The 22,292-nt window shown below is 38.8% G+C and overlaps 1 protein-coding gene across 1 annotated transcript; it reads left to right on the forward strand.

Annotated features, from left to right (window-relative positions):
* Positions 1-235: 235 nt before the first annotated feature.
* LOC120527187 (granzyme A-like) lies at positions 236-21,429 on the forward strand. The gene is made up of 5 exons (XM_039750340.1): positions 236-341; positions 2,697-2,829; positions 9,820-9,955; positions 15,465-15,728; positions 21,110-21,429. The coding sequence occupies exons 1-5, from the start codon at positions 281-283 to the stop codon at positions 21,257-21,259; spliced, it is 744 nt and encodes a 247-aa protein (XP_039606274.1). The 5' UTR covers positions 236-280; the 3' UTR covers positions 21,260-21,429.
* The last annotated feature ends 863 nt before the right edge of the window (positions 21,430-22,292 follow it).

A 22,292-nucleotide genomic window follows, 5' to 3' on the forward strand; every position in this document is an offset into this window, starting at 1 on the left:
TCCATCCATCCATTATCCAACCCGCAATATCTTAACTACAGGGTCACGGGGGTCTGCTGGAGCCAATCCCAGCCAACACAGGGTGCAAGGCAGGAAACAAACCCTGGGCAGGGCACCAGCCCACCGCAGTATCAAGTATCATCACATTGTATATTTGATCATGAAAATAATCTCATGCGTTCTTTCCAAAAGGATAAAAAAAAACCCACATCCTTGATCATGCAATAAATAGTGTCATGCCAGCACATCGTGTAACACATCAGAACATCACACCATCAACATGCACTTACAGCTCGTCCTTTATGGTGTTGTCGTATTTGGGCTACTGACCAGCCTTGAAGGTAGGTTATCAAGATTTCTTTAATACAAATAATTTTTGACATATGAAAAGGGATCTGGGAGGCACGATGGTACAGAGGTTCATGCTGTTGCCATACAGCAGGAGTGCCCAACTCTTTTCCTGGAAGGCTGCAGCGGCTGCAGGTTTTCCTTCCTGCCACTTTCTTAACCAGTGACATATTTCTGCTGTTATTTGACTTCTCTTTTCATTTTAAGTTACTTTATTTTTTTTTTTTAAGATTTAGTCTTCTGAATGGCTTCTTTTTCCTTAAATTGCAAGCAAATAAAAATGAGACATTTAAGCAAGCCAAAAGATGACCACCTATGTTGGGATCTCAAACTTCAACCAGTTTCTTAATTAGCTGCTGATTCCTGTTCCTAATTGAATTCCATGACTTGCTGGTGACTCTCATTCTGTCACAGCAGATATTTCCAAAACTTTTGATTTTCTTTTTTCTAAAAGCGCCATCACAATGCTTTGTTGACCTGAGCGGATCCTCATTACTGAGACCTTCACCTGTCTTTAATTTCAGATATTGTATGATGGACACAGGATAGCAGGTGAAGTGTTGGTTTGTTTTCTATTACATTATTGATTGTCTATTAACTAAATACACAAGAAACAAGTCTGCATCTCAATTAGTAAGTAAATTGCAATTAAGGTAAAAGTTAACTAGCAGCAAAAATGGGTCACTAATTAAGAAAATGGTTAGAATGAAAGCTTGCAGCCTCTGCAGCCCACCAGGATCTGAGAGTTGCACGCTTTATGGGCCTTGTTTCAAGCTCTGACCCTGTGAAGTTCTGAGTGTGGTTTTCATACTCTCGCCATGTGTGTGCTGCGGTGGGCTGGCGCCCTGCTCGAGATTTGTTCCTGCCTTGTGCCCTGTGTTGGCTGGGATTGGCTCCAGCAGACCCCCATGACCCTATGTTAGGATATAGCAGGTTGGAGAATGACTGACTGACTGACCATTTGTGTGTATTCTAATTTTTTGTCAGGTCTCATAGATTTCAGTCTGAATGTCAGCCTGGTCATGTTCTCATTATGTCTTTTTGGGGTTTTGTTCTTGTACTCTAATTTCCTCTTATATTTCATAGATTTGCTGAATTTGAGCCCTCATGTTTTTGTGGGCTTCCTCTAGGGACCATCTGGTGATTTTAAATTTGAACAATATGAGTGGGCATGGATATTTGCATTGGTGTGCACTGCAGTAGGCTGGCATCAAAGCCAGGCTTGTGGAATGAATAATTAGACAAAAAGGCAACTGGCACTATTGTGTTAAAAATAATAAATTAATTTTAATTCTTTACAGAGATATTACACTTTTCTCACTACTCAAAGAGCTTTTACATAATAATAATTATAATCATAATAATACATTTTATTTATATAGTGCCTTTCCCATGCTAAAGGTGCCTAAACACATAGTGAGTGAGAAGCCCTTCAGCCATTATTAATGTGCAGCACCCACTTGGATGATGCGATGGCAGCCATTTTGTGCCAGTACACTCACCACACATTACCTGGTAGATGGTAAAGGGGTGAGCCAATTAGAAACAAGGGATGATTAGGGGACCAGAACGACCTGGGCATGGTGGGGAATTTGGCCAGGAAATTGGCACACATCCTGCTCTTTACAAAGGATGCCCAGGGATCTTTTATGATCACAGAGATCTCAATTTTACCTCTCATCCAAAGGAGAGCTCCATTTTTACAGCACAGCGTCCCCATCACTGCACTTTGGGTATTGGGATCCACATTCAGACCACAGGGTAGGCACCCCCTTCTGGCCTCACCAACGCCTCTTCCACCAGCAAACTAAGCTTTTCCTGGTTGGACTTCCATCCAAGTACCGGCCAGGCCTGAATATGCTTAGGTTCTGGTGGATGACCTCTTCTGAGGTGTATGGGATATGGCTGCTGATAATGTGCTTAGCATTTGGTGCTTCAGTGCCTGGACAGGACACAGTCTGTGTGGAACTTACATGTCCTCCATTAGTGTTCTCTTGTAGGTTAACTGTAATTTACAAAATGAACTGTCACAGCTCTATGTAAGAGTATCCTGTGGTGTACAGGTAGCTCCTCCAGACTTGACACCTGCCTCTCTCCCCCATGTTTATTAGGAGGATAATGCATTCCTCTTGAACTTTTATCAGCTTGTGCAAGATAAAAGAAAATTAATGAATGAAGAAACAAAATGTAAGTTTCCTACTTGTGTGACAATGTTTATGCAAAAGGTGTTGTTATGTTGTGGAACTACTTATTTGAATAAGAAACGGTAAAGGCACCTACTGTCGCATCAAAGTCAGAAAAGTTAAATGAATTGATGTTAAACAAGTCATGTGTGTCTTTCTGTACAGGTGACTGCCTGAAAATCGTAGGTGGAAAGGAAGCAGCACCTCATTCAAAACCATACATGGCCTACCTGTCCATAGGATGTGGGGCAGCTTTGATCAAAGAGGACTGGCTACTGACTGCAGCACACTGTTTCACGTAAGAACCAAACTTTGAAATAAAATGACCATTTTTATGGGATGTGCTACAGCAGGGGTGGGCAGATTTAGTTCTGGAGGGCTGCAGGTTTTTGTTCCAACCCAACGGCTTAATAAGAAGCACTTATTGCTCAAGTAATAGTTCTGCTTCACTTTAGTTGTCTCGCTCGTTAAGATGTGGAACCCTAGTTGCTTAATTTAGGCTTGGTTTTTAATGACTCATTATTAGCAATAAGATGCAAATGACAAAAGAGACCAGCATTTCTCCATTTAGCGTGTTTACATTTACACCTGTGTGTATTTATCATGCACTATTGGGTTTAATTAAATACTTGGAAGGAAGGTGAAGAGAAAAAAGTGAAGGACTGAGAACTACTCCTCCATTTTAGGCTTCAAATCATTTGGATATCTTTAGAAAGAAAAAAAAATCTAGGATATGAGAATGACTTGACATGACAGAGTTAAAGCACCAACAAGCCAAGAAATTAAATGATTGACAAGGATTGGTTTTTAATTAAGCAAATGGTTGAAATAAAAACCTGCAACCACTTGCAGCCCTCCAGGAATGACTTAGCCCACCCGTGCTGCAACAGGGTGAAATTATAGTCATACCTAAAATTCCTATTATTCCTAGTAAGTTTCATTTCAAAACAATACACATTGTGTTTTGCTATGACCATTAACAAAAACAAAGGTCAGTCAGTAAGAAAAGCAAGAATTGATCAACAGCAGGAATTTAAGAAGCTCCAGTGAACTAATAATATTAGCTGCTTACAAATATTGTGTACAAAAAAGTGGGTTCGCTACATTGTATACTTCTGATACATCCCATTAACCAGTGGCAATACAATGGAGGTCTTACGACATGTCCCACACAAGGCTGAGCGACACAGCAGATACATACATTTATATATATATATTCTTTAATTTTTTTACCTATAAATGTATATAGAACCCGTGGATTAAATAAAACCTACACAATAACTGTAACAATCGTAACAAATGAACAATAAAATAGAAGAGAACCCGTGAATTAAATAAAAAGGTTGCTTCGTTGGTGAAGCAAGGAAAAAGCACTTTCTTATATGTCGTTCGTTTTTATAACAGTGCAGAAGCTATGAGAAAGCTGCTTCCTTGGCAAGCTCGTAAACGAAAGAAGACACCGCAGTGAACACAGAAGAGAACCCGCGGATTAAATAAAACCTACACAATAACTATAAAAATCGTAATAAATTAACAATGAAACAGCGGAGAACCCGTGGATTAAATAAAAAGGCTGCTTCGTTGGCGAAGCAAGGAAAAAGGACTTTCTTATATATCGTTCGTTTATAAAACAGTGCAGAAGCTCTGAGAAAGCTGCTTCCTTCGCAAAGTAAGGAAACGACTGAAGAGACGGCAAGGCAGCTGAAGCGCTGCATTATGGGATCTGTAGTTTATTGTGTTACCAGTGCTTCATATCCCCGGGCCATTAATAACAATAATACAGTATATAAAATGATCTCGCGGGCCGGATATAATTACACGCCGGGCCGGATGTGGCCTGCGGGCCTTGACTTTGACACATATGGAGTAAATAGAACTTGAAAAGATATATTTTTCAAATGTGATCGCGCAATTCAGATAGAGTTGACGCGCACTACAGCCTGCATGCCTCAATAAGTCATCCTCCCCTTGCTCTTACTTTTTTACCGTTCATCTAATGAATACACTGAGTATGGCTTTACCAAAACAATCATTGATGGCGAATAAAGTATCCATTATTCGAGTATGTAGATCGGGATATATATATATACATATATATATATATATATACCCGCGTATCGCAGCGGAGAAGTAGTGTGTTTAAAAAGCTAGAAAAAGAAAAGGGAACATTTTAAAAATAACGTAACATGACTGTCAATATACAGTATTTGTTTGTGAGTGTTACTGAGTGTTGCTGTCATCAAGGATTTGATTATCATTATTTCTTTCAATCAGGTTCGTATTTGTAGGATGTGTTGTGTTCAAGTTACATTCTGTGTTTGTCAATCGTTGTAAAGATGACAGGTTTCATTCATCGATTCGTAACTTACTGCATCAATAAACAGCTCGTCTTCTTGTTTATCTGAGACCTGACACACTGCATGCACGGGTTTTTTTACACTGTCTTCCTTTAGCGGGACATTGACTTTTTCCACCGTGTGCTTTGTTTCCGCAGTAGCTGGATTTATGAATATGCTTATCAGACGCTTCATATTTTTGCTGCCTTTTCAATTGTGTAATTCGGTTTTGTTCAGCTCTTTGGAACTGTTGCTTTTTATCTGTGCACTGCGTCAGTTCACGTGAGCCGCTCGGTGTACATGCATCAAGGGTTCCCAGCTGTGCTGGTGCCATCTCGTGCTATGTCCATGGCTGTATTTAATGTTACCTTAGTCCTGGCACTTCTCTCGCAGTTTCGCTGAGTTTGTGTCAAACACCACCCTGACCATCTCATCTTCCTCTCCATAAGCACAGTCCTTCACCCGTGAATATTTACCCGTGGCAGTTTGCTATTGGATTGCCGCTGACGGACGGCCTTATATGGGCAGGCACTAAATTACAAACGCCAGCGGCAGCCTGTCTATGAACTAAATTTAAAGTGTAGGTTTACATCGTGCTTTGTTTCCGAAGTAGCAGAACTCATGAATATGGTTGTATATGTCACTCGCTCGCTTCTTATTGTTTCGCTGCCTTCTCAATTATATAATGCATGTTTTCTAAAAGCGCTTTTTTGAGGTCTTCCTGGTTTTCTATGTACTGCGTGATTACGTGGGAGGCGTGATGATGTCACACGAAACTCCGCCCCCATGGCGTTCAAGCTCATCTCCATTACAGTAAATGGAGAAAAACAGCTTCCAGTTATGACCGTTACGTGTAGAATTTCGATATAAAACCTGCCCAACTTTTGTAAGGAAGCTGAAAGGAATGAACCTGCCGAATTTCAGCCTTCCACCCACACGGGAAGTTGGAGAATTAGTGATGAGTCAGTGAGTGAGTCAGTGAGTCAGTGAGTGAGTGAGTGAGTGAGGGCTTTGCCTTTTATTAGTATAGATTCCTGAATATATAAAGTCAGCAATGGAATATATAACCTCATTCCTGAATATATAAATTTAAAGTCAGATTATATTGATATTGATTGAAACGACTCAGGCACATTTTTAGTAAACTCAATGAGTTCCTAATACAACGTAATGAACTAAGTTAACAAAAACATCTTCAGAAAAATATAAAAAAAAACCCCACTGTTCAGTTAATTCATTCAAAATGATGTATGTGACCGGCATTTTGAACACTAAATTTATATATTCTTTTTGTATGGGCGTATTTTTGGACGAACCTCACAAGCCCGATCTAATCAGGAATGACTTTATATATTCTGACGCTGACTTTATATATTCAAGTTTTGGTGTTATATATTCAGAACACTGACTTTATATATTCTGAAAATCATTATATTTGCCTGCTTGGCACCCCATACTTTATACATTCTGAAATATATATATATATATAGTGGGTACGGAAAGTATTCAGACCCCCTAAAATCATTTAAATTATTTTTTTCCCTCATTAATGTACACACAGCACCACATATTGACAGACAAAAAAAAGAATTCTTGAAATTGTTGCAGATTTATTAAAAAAGAAAAGCTGAAATATCACATGGTCCTCAGTATTCAGACCCTTTGCTCAGTATTTAGTAGAGCTAATACAATCATGAGTCGTCTTGAGAAAGATGCAACAAGTTTTTCACACCTGGATTTGGGGATCCTCTGCCATTCCTCCTTGCAGATCCTCTCCAGTTCTGTCAGGTTGGATGGTAAACGTTGGTGGACAGCCATTTTTAGGTCTTTCCAGAGATGCTCAATTGGGTTTAAGTTAGGGCTCTGGCTGGGCCATTCAAGAACAGTCACAGAGTTGTTGTGAAGCCACTCCTTCGTTATTTTAGCTGTGTGCTTTGGGTCATTGTCTTGTTGGAAGGTAAACATTTCAATAGGAAAGCCATTGTTTTTCTTGTTTTCTTGGAAACAAGAAAACTATTAAGTATTTTCTATTAAGTATTTTTTTCTTTTAGTTCACAAGTGAATATAATATATAGTTTGGCCAGGGGTAGATCTACCATCAGGGCATTCTGGGAGTGCACCTAAGGGCCTATGACAGGGAGCCTTCTTACAAATTCTCTCAATGGAACAATTGAGTATCAACGATTCAAAATTACCAAGGGCCCACTAGATGAAATGATTGATTATCCATGAATCTAAATAATAGGTAATTAAAAGATCAAGTCCTAGTCAGAAATCAAGAGTGAGAACTGCCTTTCTGTTTAAAATGACTTGGTGTCCATGTGCTATATTGTTAAAAGTATAATCAACTCTTTGTTAAGTAGCTAGTTCACCCAGGGCCAGAGCCTATATATATTCAGAAAGAAAGAAAAAAATCATACAGTATCCCAATCTAATCATAACCCTTGGATAGGAACTGTGCACTGCTAAATTTTTATCATGTAGTATTTTATTTAAGAATTATCTAAACCTCACCTAAACTCAGTCAGTAATTTGAAATCCAAAATGTTAATGCTACTTGGTCTGAAAGAATCCCAAGTCTTGGAAATGTAAAATTTGAGCTTGATGTCGACATCTCAAAGTGTGAAATGAGAGGATGGGTGATGCTCAAGAGCTGTCATGCTTACGAGCCTCCTTGGACAGGACTTCTGCTTAAAAGCAATTCCTGTAAGAATGAATTTAATAAATATGTGAATGGTTAAGGCAAAAGTGCTGCAGCATTGTAAAGGGCACTGATTTCAATGAAAGACTCACCATATGAAAATGCATTAGTAATTATGAAGAAACTGTCACATGGCTAAGGGCTAAGATTTTTGTAGGTTTTAAAAGCCTGTTTGGACAATATGGTTGTTGTTTGTTTTGTAAACAACATTTTTATTGATTTTAAAGACAAATTGGAACAGGCAGTTGAGGAATGTCACATGCATCTAAAATGCCTCCAACCCTTACACCTCGCCATAAAAAGGGCAAAGAAAACATTGCGCTGACTCCACACCACTATACACATCTTGATTAAAGTCAAATTAATAGCTCATAGTTGTCTAAGCTCCTTTTTCAAGAATTGAAAGAGTGAATGAAGAGGAAATATTAATGTGAGCCGCTGAAAGTCCTGACATAATTCAATAACAGAATAAATTCCTCAGGGTGCGTATTAAAACACTGCTCCTGGTTTTTCTAGTGGGTTGCCTGGAGGATCTTAGCCGCTGCAGCAGCTTAATGAAATCAGCTTCTTATTGAAAGATGAGAAAGATGAGACAGAGTGCAATGAAAAATACAGAAGTAGAAAAAGCTACAGGGAGCAGTGAATAGTAACATCCCAAGAGAACAAAAGAGAGGTGGAAATGGGGGACCATAAAGGTATGGTGGGAGGGTAGGACCAGAATATATGAAAAGAAAAAAACTTTAGGAGAGCATAAATTACAAATAGAGTCAGGGTCTAAACCTATTAAAATCATTTCATGAGGGTCTTATAAATGTGATGAACTATTTTATATTGAATAAATTTGTGATTTGCATTTTTGAAGACATTTTGGTTATATAGTATTTCAAATTTAATCCCAGCTCTAGTGGGAGGAAGGTGCTGTTGAAGCAGGCTGACCCGGCAGAGGCACCCTCTTTAATGAAGGCACAGAATTTGGTTTAAATACATCGTGCGCATAAAGACTCACTTAAGATGGAACAATGAGCCCCCAGCAATGGACACCTTTTTATTTTTATTACAATTCTTATCATTTAAGCCATTATTCTTCCTCATCTGATTTCAAGCATTCCATTGCTCTAGTCCTCTAATTGATCCCATCAATTATCTTTAGTTAAGGGGTTGTCAAACCCCGCTCTGTTTGATAAGGGTTATCCTCTCTCCCTACTATCTCAGCTTGCTTGCTCCATTGATTTACAACCAAAGAGTTGACATTCCCTCTCTCAATGTAGGGCCCATCTTTATCAAGCTCTCCTGGACGTCTTAAAACTTTTGGCTTAATAAACCATTGGTGGTTTCTAGCTCATACAGAATAATAAAAAATATGTAGTGTGACAAGGACGAGACTTCAGACATTATAAAGGTTTGGGGCAGCCATCCGTATATTATATCCTGGCTGCAAAAGTTTGAACAGAGATGTTCACATAACTGAGTCCAAAATAGAACTGAATACTTGGAGGTAAGATGGCTGTTTTAAGGGCTGGGGAAGGAAATGATGCCATCTATGCCGAAACTGGAAGTGACCCCATCAGAGGTGCTGGAGCCGGAAGTGACGTCATCAGAGGTGCTGGAGCCGGAAGTGACGTCATCAGAGGTGCCGTGACCTGGCAAGATTTCCCGGGAATGGTCTGCAAGAAACTGAGAGAGACAGTTAGCACACTCTGCCACCCCCTGGTCTAGTGTAGTATTACATTTACTCAGGCCCTTTAGCTGTCTCCTACTCATATGTGAATGACAGTAGACATAAGTCTTTTTAATCCTAACTCTTACATCTTAATGCTTAGTAAAATATAGTGTCTACTTTTCTCATGTGCTTATAATACCTTTCTAGAGATTACCAATTTTAAGAATACAGTTTTCTATAGTGCCAGATCTGAATTTCACTTTAGTGAGACAGAACAAGGTTTTGATATATTCTTGATATTTAGGAGCTCTGTGCTAACTTAAGTGATAAAAGTTACCAGTGTACTTGTACTTCTCCAAGAATAAGAATAACTGGCAAGGGGTCAGGGGTTGAAACCCAATAGACACTTTGGCTCTTTGGGTTCAATTGTGCCTAAATATGTATGGCAGGCAAATTGCATTAAACAATATAAGGCTCATTTCCAAAACAGAAATTTAATATTGAAAGACATTGACATAAATAAGGATGTACACAATTGAAAAGCTATTAAAAAAACAAGCCTTGTCCCATTCTTGTTCTTCTGCCTAACAGATTAGGTGAAGTTGCAGTCCTGGGGGCCCACTCAATTATAAAAGATGAAAAGCAGCAATTAATTGAAGTTGAAGAAGTATTTATGTACCCCAAATACAACTGTCTATCAAAGCAAAATGACCTCATGCTTCTGAAGGTAAAGTATTTTTATTTCAGATCCACCAAAGAAAACTATTACTGTACCTAATAGCAAGGTAGGAACGAGCCTGGAATGAGGTGCCAGTTCATCACTGCAGAAAGCTTTAGATGAGCAAAAATTCAAAAAAATCTAATTATGATCAAACTCATTTTATTCATTTGTTTATTTCTGTGGAAGTGAGGTTTAATGCTCTCCTTACAGATTCATTCTTTCCATTAGTAATAGTAGCCATTAAAACACTAGATGACCAACAGTTTGTGGGGTTATGGACACCTGCCCATCACACAAATGTGAGCTTGTTGGACATTTCATTCCAAAACCATGCACTTTGCCCAGAAGAGCATTTGTAAGGTCAGGTACTGATGCTGGATGAGAAAATCTCACAATCAGCATTCCAGTTCATCCCAAATGGAATCAATATGGTTGAGGCTAGGGCTCTGCACAGGCCACTGCAGTGCCTCAATGTCCTTATGGAGCTGCCTTATGCACAAGGTCACAGTCATAATGGAACAGAAAAGGGCTTTCCTCAAACTGTTTCCACAAATTTGGAAGTGCACATGTGTCTAAAATGTCTTTGTATGATGTAACCTTAGCAGTACCCTTCACTGGGACCAAGAAACTTACTTTGAATACCTAAAAAGAGCCCCAAAAGCATTATCACTCCTTCACCAAGCTTTACTGTAGATACTGTGCAGGCCATAAGGTGGCATTCTTCTTGCATTCAACATATCCAGATTGGTCCATCACACGGCTAGATAGTGAAGCGTGATTCATCACTCCTGAGAACACATTTCCACTTCTCCAGAGTTCAATGGCAGTGTGCTTTACACTATTCCAGCCGAAGCCTGGCATTGCGCATAGTCATCATAGGCATGTGTGAAGCTGCATGACATTGGAAACCCAACTCACCAAGCACCCAATGCACAGTTCTTGTACTGTTGTTCCTTCCAGAGATAGTTGGGACCTCTGTTGTGAGCAATGCAAGAGAGGAGTAGAGACTTTTATGTACTATGCACTTTAAGACATTGAGCCTCCCCACGCTGTGAGTTTGCATGGTCTACCACTTCATGGCTGAGCTGTTGTTGTTCTTAGTTGTTTCATCTTCACAATAATAACACTTGCAGAATTAGCAAGGTAGAAATTTCACACACTGATTTGTGGCAAAGGTGACATCCTATGACAGTGCCATGTTTTAAGTCACTTAGCTCTTCTACTGCCAGTTTTTGTCAATGGCGATTGCACGTCTATGTGCTTAATTTTATGCACCTGTTAACAATGACACAATGGAACTCAATCATTTGAAGGGGTTTCCACATTCCTTTGGCCATGTAATCTGAATATCTAAATACTTAAGCTCTTCAATCAGTTTATATTTTATTACAAAGGACAAAAATAATAGCAAAATAACCAACAGTTTTGAAATTTTTAAAAGTTAAAAACTTATTAGTCAGTGGTCTATACTATAGAACTGTTAATGTTTCTTTACATTGATGTAGTACTAAGGTGTTGTATCTTGTTAGCCATTATGAATGTAGAGAAAAACCAAGCAAAATGACACCATTTATTGGCTAACTAAAAAGATTACAATATGCAAGCTTTCGAGGCAACTCAGGCCCCTTCTTCAGGCAACATGTAATCAATTGACTTTGCATTGACGATATATTTTATTACAAACCAAACTCAATCAGTAGTTTTGTACATTGGTTATGTACAACAATTAGTTACCATTTTAAAAATGAACAGGAAAATTAGTACAGGTGAAAAACTTAGATATTTGTAACATAATACAGAAAATGGTTACACCAAATAATAGTGGAACATTTTATATTTTTATGCAGCAGTAGTACAAAATAGCTTTAATCACCAATGGAATTAAGTGACAGGGTATTAGCTTTCCTGCACACTGCAAGTGTAAAACAATTAACTACAAATTTTACACACTGACAGGAAACCAAAATCAGAAAATGGTTAGATTGATTGGCAATTGTGGTCATTGAAAATATCTATGCAAAATCACTTTATAGTTCTACAAAATGAAAGCATAAATAGTTTTAAATTATATATTAATGTTTTAAAGAACTAGATTGCAATCATTTTTGAGAGTTCACGTGGCTATCATGATTGGCAAATAGAGATGGAGTTGTCCTACATAAATGATAACTGGAATTCATAGAAACGAAAAACAAAATTGTGAAGCACACAAGAAATGCTCACCTTACCTTCAGTAAATCAGGGAGGAAAATCACTTTACAGGCTCACACAGACGACTCCAGACATTCCTTTATTTCCAGTACCATACAGTTTTTTCATAAGAAATATCAGACTAAATTAAACATGTAGGGATGTAGGATCACTCTCATTACTAGACAATGTAACTGTATAGGTAATTTACACTGCAAAACATCACATGTAGTTCACAGAGCATTGTTTTCATGAGGTAAATACTCTCATTGAGTAATTTCTTAAGACCATTATACTAGTATTCAGTAGGGCCTCCTAAAACAGCCTCAGTTCTTCATAACATGCATTCCACAAGATGTTGCCAACATTCCTGTGAGAGTCTGGTCCATGTTGACATGATTGCATCGCGCAGTTTCTACAAATTGTTCAATTGCAAATTCATGCTGTGAATCTCCACTTCTACCACATCCAAAAGGAGTTCAGAGCCAGTGACTGGGTAAGGAATTGAAAGACATGTTAGGTTAGGTTCATGAAACCAGTCTGAGACAACTTTTGCTTTGTGACCTGGTGCATTATCATGCTGGAAAAAGCCATTAGAAAATATGTAAAACGAAGGGATGCACATGGTTAGTAACAATACGTAAATAGGCTGTAGCATTTAAGCGATGATTGAGTGGTAATAAGAGGCCAAGAAAGCACTCCTACACCGTTATATCACCACCAGCTGCTTGGACTGTTGATGCAAGGCTGGTTAGGTACATTCATTCATGCTGTTGGCACCAAATACTAACCCCCTTGGTGTTCCCCATACAAAAACAAGAATCATCAGGCCAGGCTGCATTTTTCCAGTCTTCAGCTGTCCAGTCTTGGTCAGCTTGTGCCCACTGCAGCCTCAGCTGAGGGTTAGAGTTAGGGTTAGGGTTAGAGTGGAACCTGACATGATCTTCTGCTGATGTAGCTCAATATTCAACGAGCTGTGCATTCTGAGATGCATTTCTGCTCACTATAGTTTACAGAGTGGTAACCTGAGCTACCACTGCCTTTCTGTCATATTGAACCACTCTAACCATTCTCCTCTGACCTCTCTCATCGACAAAGTGTTTCTGTCCACAGAACAACTGCTCACTGGCTGTTTTTTTTTTTTGTTTTTTTTGTTTTTCGCACCATCCTGAGTAAACTCAACAGACTGTTGTGCGTGAAAATCCCAGGAAATCAGGAGTTACAGAAATACTCAAACCAGACTGTCTGGCACCAACAGCCACGCCACGATCAAAATCAATGAGATTACATTTTTCCCCCATTTTGGTGTTTCATACGAATGTTAACTGACGCTTAATGCTTTAGTTTACTTGTGTATCTTTAAGTAACTCCATAATCATGCCCACCTTTTCTCGATACACAGGTAATACAAGGCATGTTCAAAAAGTTCCTGTATTTTTTTTTTTTAATTGGAATTGGTGAAAGTGGGAGGAGCTGTAATTGGTCGTGTCTAAGAGTGTCATGTGACTAGTTCTGTCTGGCAAGTTGGCTGCCCTTGCAGTTTAGCATAAGAGTTGTTTTGTTTTTGTAATTCTTAATAAATAGAGTTAAAAAAAAGTGCGGAAACGTTTTGAACATTCCTCATACATACTGAAAAATTCACGATTGCATGGATAAGCAGGTGTTCCTAATAATTTGTCCAGTGAGTGTATTTCATAGTTTTTTTGTAACTGTTAAATTCTTGTTAAGGTGTGTTTTATTTTTATTTAATTTTGTATGGAGCTAATAAGTTGAATTGCATGCTTTCTTGTGTAAATATGACTAGAAGAAAATGTTAAACTTTAAACCTTAAAGAAATATCACACCCAAAAATGACATTCTCCTATCCCACGTTGATTGTAGAGATGGCTCAGGAAAATTTTAAATCACATTTTGCTGAAAACAAATCTCAAATTACTCGATTTGCACAATTCCCCATGTCAATTATCCAGCCGTAACTTCACAAGTTCATTATTTCTTCTTTTTATGTAGTATGAACGCTGGCCTGGACACAGACATGCAGACACATTTAATTCACCCCACACACGTTTATTCTCCATATTTACAATAATAAAGTGCTCCACAAACCCCAAAGTCCTGGCCAACCAAAAATGCCTCACTTCTTCAGGCCGTCTCCTTGTATCTCCTCCCAGACCTTGTCCTCTCTTCTCTCCTGACTCCAGCCATTGTATGAAGGGAGGCGGCCCCTTTTATGTTCCTCCGGATGTGCTCCAGGTGGGATCCGGCAATCTTCCACGGACACGCCCCAGTTTGGTGGAAGCGCCGGCTGCATCCCCGGAAGCACTCCGGGTGTCCCTGCTCCTCTTCCCCCTAGCAGGCGGAAGTGCTGAAGTCCAAGGCTCCAAAGGCATAGAGGCACCCCCTGGCGATGACCATGGGCCCCTACAGGATTGAGCTTCAAAGCTCTGTACCCGTGGCCCCCAAAAGTACCAGGGCGGTCACCCCAACATGGTCTGGGGAAGGCGTGAGCCCTCCTCCGGTCCTCCTGGGCGTCCCAGCCAGGTCGCCTCCCCAGCCATCTCCGACAGTAGTATATGTGACTTGAGTTTTTTGTGGATGTTTTACTGTCGTTTGCTGTTTTTCAGTGTTGGCATTTATCAGAAACTTCTATTATTTCTGTTCTCCATGAAAACATTCAATTAAAACTGTTTATCAGCCATCACTACAGATGACATGGTCTAAGTAACAGATGAATAAATATCATTTTAGTGTTCAGTATTCCTTTAAGTCTCACCCAATGGCAATTCTTTAGTCAAATCTATCCTTGCCTTTTCTGGACTAATTTTCTCCTTTACAGACTTACGCTACAAACCAATGCTTGACAGATTCCCATCAAACACTAGGCACATATCTGTCACTCACTTTGGGACAGTTTAGTGTCTCTAGTTACCAAAAATAGAGAAACCGCATGCAGACACAGGAACTTTGAATACACAAGTGTATATTTATTATATTTAAACCTGAAAGGCAATTACACCGTAGAAAGAAATTCGGTTCATAAGTTTATAGCTCTTTCCTTGGACTACAAGCTCAGAGTGCTTGTATATCTTTACAGCTATAATAATGGAAAGTCATACATCATTTACATTCATCAAGACTCTAACTAGTTTAAACAAACAGTAAAGTAAAACAGCAGATTAGACAGAATATGACAAACAAACAAAATAATACATCTGTCAATTTTTTTACGGATTAAATATATGGATGATTTAGTCACCAGGCAGTCATGTGAAGATGGAGAGGATGGTCTCCTTTGTTGTAACCTTCTGATATCCCTTTTTTAAAGTTGGGAAAACCGGCAACACTGAACAAAAATGTCAGACTCCTTAGTTTGCCTAGTTCTGGAGACGACGTCAGTCCTGGGACCAGATGTAATGTCGCCGGATGGGGCACCACCTCCTTCATGGGAAATATGTCTGACACACTCCGAGAAGTCAATGTTACTGTCATAGACAGAAAGCTGTGCAACACCTTAAGCTACTATAATGGATTCATATCAAAAAGTATGCTTTGTGCTGGTGACAAGATTGGAGGAAAAGACTCGTGTGGGGTAAGTAAGTGCTTTTATAAACTGCACAATCAATTTCTCTCTTTAAGTTTTTGCCTGTCATTTCAAACATGAGCCTTTTCATCTTTAAGCATAAAGTTCAGTATACACACTATTTTATACTGCACACTTTTTTTTTATTTAATTGTGAGATACACTGGAACCTCATAATGGGCTTATATTGCATTTCAATATTATTGCCATGATCAGTTCCTGACTAGGAATCAAAGATTCAAAGAATATGGAAAAAGGCAATACAAACAGATTTACAGCATATTGGTCTGATGTGTGTCTAGAGATATCTATGTTGTTCTTTTTATAGCTGTTGTTCTTTTTCCTATTATTCTAGAGTTTAAGCAGTATTAAAACTACTTTAATCATTTAGTTTCTTTATTTAATTAATTTGCAATCAGAGTATTATAAGGTGCTACATAAAGAATGATAGCTTTGTTAATGATAAAGTTCATAAAACTTGGTTATATCCTTTATGTGTCATTTATAATTAATCCCTAAATCTGTCAAATTAGGAGTCCCTCCAGACTTAGATGGCTATCTTTATTATGAATGAACCCATTCCAGCTCAGTCATCCCTTTCTTTATCCAGTACTGGACATGTTAATTGTAGCATAGACCACAGTGCGCCCTCTACTGGATTCTCACACTATTCAAGATTGGGTCCTGTTGACAGTTAATTGTAGCCTGTATGAATTATTTTGGTAACATGTTCTCATCATTTTTTCTTCGGAGTCGCTCTAATTATTGTATATAGCACCAGCACTTATTTTTCTTGGTTTTGTTAATGTTCTTGCATTGATCAGTATATTTATGCAAGGCATTACTGACAATAGATTTTGGCACCTCTGGAATAAACCAGAATTCTGATTTTTTTTTTTTTTTAACAATCATCATTGTCTGTGTCTCAATTCTCCCATCCCCTTATTGTTTGGCTATGACTCAAAGTGTCCGGAGTCTCAAACCTTGCAAAGGGTCCGGGGTTGCATGGGGCACAACACACAGACAAATGACCAAGTCAGAACTAGAACCCAGGAGTCTGGAACTTACAGGCTGCTGTTTTAAATAATGTGCCACAGTACTGATAAACTGTACATTCTCATATAAAATACTTTATTTCACACAGTTAATATAGGAGTAGTGGAGTGTTTAGCACTGCTGCCTCACATCTCCAGGGTCGAGGTGTAAATCTTGGGGTACTGGTAACCGTAAATTAATATCGTCCAGGAAACTCTGAAAATCTGTCAGCGTTTTGGGATGAGTGCTTGTACCCTGAGACAGACTGGTGATCCATCCAGGGCTGAATTTTGAAAAGCAGCTTCTGCTGCTGGGATTCAATCTCCTATGGCTTTATAGTTGAATAAGTTGATTCACAAAATGGATAGATGAATGGTAGGTCAAAATCTTTAAAAGAATGTTCTGCTCAAAAATGATTTTTTACAAAATGTTAGTTACCCCTTGTGGTTTGCTGTGAAACTTTAATCTCAGGTTTTCATGCAGAACAGAGCAAACAAAGTTTATGCCAGTGACGTCTATTCTTTGCACGGGTGTCGAACTCCAGGCCTGGAAGGCCGCAGTGGCTGCAGGTTTTCATTCCGATTTTTTTCCTAATCAGTGACCAGTTTTCACTTCTAATTAACTTCTTTTCCCTTCATTTGAGAAGGGTCTAGCTGCAGCTTGCAATACCTGTGACATAGATCAGGTAATGCCCAACGTTAGTCACAAAATGCCCTTTGACTCAGATAACCCTCCTACAACCCTATTCTTAACCATAGTGTTATGTTAGTTATAGTCTAATGTGATGGGTGTTACGTGACTGTCGTTGAGGGCGTTTCATGATATTGGGGCATTATTATTATATGCATTTTAATAGTCTTGTTTTTAAGGATTCAGTCCTATGAATTTATTCCTTTCTTCATGTAGTGAGAAGTCAAGCAAAATGACACTTTTTATGGGCTAACTAAAAAGATTACAATGAGGCAACTCGGGCCCCTTCTTCAGACAAGATGTACAGCCAAACAGAAACGAGACATGAAATGAGCTGACAGATGACCAGATAAATCGGGGTTTCAAATTCTAACCAATCTCTTAATATGGTTCTCAACCTATGGGACGGGCCCCCTAGGGGGGTGAAGTAACAAAAAGGGGGGGGGGCAAAGATGTGAAAAAAAGAAAACAAGAATAAAAAATATGAAAAAAACATCTGTTGAAACCTAAACCAATTATCTCAAACTACATTCTGATACTAGAACAATAAATATAGAGTTAGATAAATGTCGATAAAAGTTAAGTAGGTATAATAAAATATGCAATATGCTTATTGCTGCTCTCATTCTGCCACAGCAGACTTTTCCAAATTTGTTAATTTTTCTGTTTTTTCTAAGAACACTGTCAAAATATTTTGGTGACCTGAAAGATCAACCTTACTGAGACCATCACCTTTCTTTATTTTCAGATATTGTGTGATGTGGCGGCTTGTTTTGTGTCTCATTATTGTTTGGCTGCTAATTAAGGAAAAAGAGACAACTAAGGGGGCTGAATCAAGTTAATTACAATTAAGACAAAAGAAGTTAAATAGCAGCAAAAACTGGTCACTAATATAAAGATAGTTAGAATGAAAACCTGCAGCCACTGCAGCCCTCCAGGACCGGAGTTCGACACCCGTGCTTTAGAGGGTTGAGACCCTGAACTACTGTGCCAAGGCCCTGACCCTTTGTCCCTTAATTCCTCTCTTGAAGCTCAGTCGAAATGCATGGGGGGACTAACCCTCCTGCTCCTCAATGGTATATGTGAATATCAGTCCTTGAAACCCCTATGTAGACAGGAATAACTGTTAAGGTACATTTCAAAAAAGTAGTCAGAGAAACTGGATAAAAAAAAAAAAAAAAACTAAAATCATCACAGCAAGCAAAGTCGAACGTTATAAGCAAAATTCACAAAGTGTTCAACAGACAAGAGTTTAAAAACCAAAAAAACAAATCAACAAAAATGGAATTGATCAAGAAGCTAATCTTCTGTGGTAGAGTCTTATCTTAAAAAAACAAAGGAAGGAAAGTTAGCTTCATTGGCTAGTTCGAGATCCCCAACACTCACGTCAGTAGCGAGGAGCAAACAGCGGTAAACAAGGCATTGACATCTGGCAAGAGATCGAAGTGAGTGTGGAAAGTAGAGTATTCCACAGATGACATTTTGTATAGTATCACTGAATTGGACTCTGACTTGTCCGACTCTAATTTTGATACAAGTGATCGAAAATGGATGTGAGCTACCAGCAACAGCTGATCGATCCGCAGCTGATTGTGGTATTGAGCAGATTTGTGTAGCTGATGCGCCTACAGCGATGTTCACTTCTGGGGGGGAGTCACATACAATGACCAGAGGTACAAACCAGATTTCAATACACTGCAACCACGGCTGCCACGCCCAGCTTATCTCGTATTCCCGATGAACTGGTGGCCACGGCACACAGCAACAGATGTTTTATGTTGATTTCTGTATGAAACCCTTGCTTTGTGTGCTTTTCAGAAAACTATGTTTATTCAGAAAAATATTCAGCCCTCAAAGAGTTAATTTACAAAATTAGTGATATCTTAATGTTTATTGCAATATTTTGCCAAGATATTGTCTGCTTGCCTTTAGGGTCATTGTTGTGTAGCACAGTGTAGTGTAGTGTAGGCATTATAGGTATATGTAATTATTTCTTTTAGTGATCGGAATAAGCTTCCAAAATGGATATTAAAAGATCTGTATCTTGGTCTTTGAAAGCCTGTCCTTGTAGTATTATGTGTGAAAGAAGGTACAGATACTAACATGAAATTCCTAAAAATGGTAATAAAAATTAAAGAGAGGAACAAAATGAAAAGGCTGAGTCAAGGTTTTTATGACTCTTTTAGACCCTTATTCCAGATTGGAATGACCCCCAGTTCACTACAGTTAAACAGACAGACTAACATTTATTAACTAAATAAATCCACATATTCAGTGGTTAGAGCTGCTGCCTTGAAGATAAAGGGAGTCTGTGGTCTGAATTCCAGCTCAGTTATTTTCTATGTTTTGTTTATGTGATCTTCTCTGGGGTTTATGTGATCTTCTCTGGGGTCCCCTGATTTTCTTTCATAACCCAAGGACATGCAGGTTAGGTTAACTGCTAATTTTCAAGTAAACCAGTTTATTGTAGTGTGATTATACCCTGTGATGGGCTCACATCTGTCCAGGGCTGACTGCTATCTAACCTGAAATACTACTGTATAAACTTAAGGTCCTCACGACCTTACACAGGTAAGAAAAAAAGAAATGGATGTTGTAATGAAAAATACAGACAAGCATAAAGTTTTGGGGAAAACCCTCGGGCAAACCCGTATAACTAAAAATAAACATGAGTTATAAACACATTGAAAAACGGGAAAAGATGCAACACTTTTGAATAAACACAGTCCAGGCAGGAAAAGGTGGGCCCAGTGGAACAGACACTGGAAGTGACGTCAGAGGTGGTATGGCTATCAATCATCTGGTCTGTAGAGCGAGGAAGAGTCATTGGTAAACAGTGCCATCTTTTGGATTGGCTAGGAATTACCACCACCAAGGCTTTTAAGCCGTTCCCAAGGCAGACGTGTGTGACAATTTATAATTCTTATTTCACACCCCCACCATAAGAGTGTAGCCTAGGGGTCACCTTCAAAAGCAGCTTATCCAGTGATATCTCATGCATATGTCTTCCAATCCATTCCTTCTTCTACAGTACCTTTTTGTAACTCTTGTCTGCTTGGAGATTGTTCACTTTTCCTGTGTTCAAATGGATTTTCTCTGGTTACTCCAGTTTTTTTATTTCATAGGTGGGTCCTGTAATGGACTGTCCTCTCTTGTAAGAGAGAGATTGGATTCAAAAAAGGAATTTTATTTTAAAAATGTATTTTATGAAAAGAGTGCTTTATTAAAAAGGAATTAAAAGAAATTTATTAAACCTCAGCATGAATCCAACAATCAGACTTCCAAAAGCTGAATTTCCACCACACCCGGAAATACTGCCGGAAGATGCTCATTGGGCACCTGGACTCCTTCTGGGTGCCCTATAAAAATGGGGCCAGTTGCCAGCATCCAACGGCCAGAGTCGGGAGGAAGAGGACAAAGCCTGTTGTTAAGGTTATTGGTGATTAGTGCACTGGGCTATACCTTGTGCTGTCGAGTGCTGAACTGTGTAAATAAAACCATGTGCTGTGTGGACTAAACCTCTGTCCAGCCTGTCTGTGTCGGGGTTAGGGACCTCGTATATATCAATATCATTAATTACACTGTTCTTAAATGAACATAAGCTATTTCTCCATTATTAGGGAATTAATCATTTTTATTTTTCAATTTTACTATATTTAACGCAGGGAGATTCTGGTGGCCCACTGATTTGTGATGGCGTCTACAGAGGAATTGTCTCATTTGGTTTTGATTGTGGGCTCGCCAGAAAGCCTGGAGTGTACACCCTGCTCACAGACAAATACCTGAAATGGATTCAGGACATAATATCTGCCTAGTCAGTGGCTGCCTTCTTTGACTTTTGCTTTCATATTTTATCTTGCATGCTTTTTTGCAGTCAACAGGAGTCATTGGCTGAATGCTTGCCTGGTTTAATTAAGCACACTCTGTTATTTTCACTTTAACATTCTTCTGTCAAAAACTTGCCTAATCCAAAAAAAAAAAAAAACATTCTTTTATATTATGGATGAATAACTGCTATTTGTTTCTGTATCTTCTCATTAAAATGAACTATGTTGCAACATTGTCTTGTCTATTTTGAGTTAGGGAATTTTTTATTATAAGAGTCAACTCATCTTTAATGTTAATAAAAATGGTATACTATATTTGGCCTAAAGCAAAACTAAAGCACAGCCATTTGCACATTAGTAAGAATATTTTTTTTATATTTTTTACATGCAGAGCACAATACTATTAGTTAAATGAATGTTTCCTAAAGGCCTTCTGATTAAGAACAACTACTGACAACAATGTGTGTCCTCAGCTTGCCAGAGAAAATGAGTTCAAGTGAATGAAAGGGGAATTTGTGTCAGCAAAACTCTTTAACAAATGTGGCCTGTAGGAATCTCAGAGTTCAAAATCAAAGACACAACTACATAGATTACTGTCCCAGATGCAAGTAAATTAGTTTATTTTCATAATACCTTCAGAATCCACAATACAGTTTTTTGGTCTTTCTTTTATTTTCCTTTTCCTTCTCAGGCGAGTATTGTCCCTATCCTGTCCCAACTCTGTCTCACCTTAGTGAGGCTTATTTATGTCAGACACAGGAGTTCTTCCAGTATCACCATTTACAACCAGACAGCAATTCCACGTCGGGCGAAATTCCCCCTGGTGGCAACCAAGTACTCCAGCAGGCCTGCACCTTTTAGGATTACACTTCATATGTTGTCTTGCGGATGTACAAATGGGAGCTCCTCCAAGGGGATGCTGCCACCCATTGGATCAAGGGAACACATGGCCCCGAGAGGCAGTGTCCCCCTGTCCTTCTATTATTATGGCCTCCTTGGGGGGAAAGGTACTAGACACCAA

Source organism: Polypterus senegalus, chromosome 4, assembly GCF_016835505.1.
Source record: "Polypterus senegalus isolate Bchr_013 chromosome 4, ASM1683550v1, whole genome shotgun sequence".
NCBI classification, from domain to species: Eukaryota; Metazoa; Chordata; class Cladistia; order Polypteriformes; family Polypteridae; genus Polypterus; species Polypterus senegalus.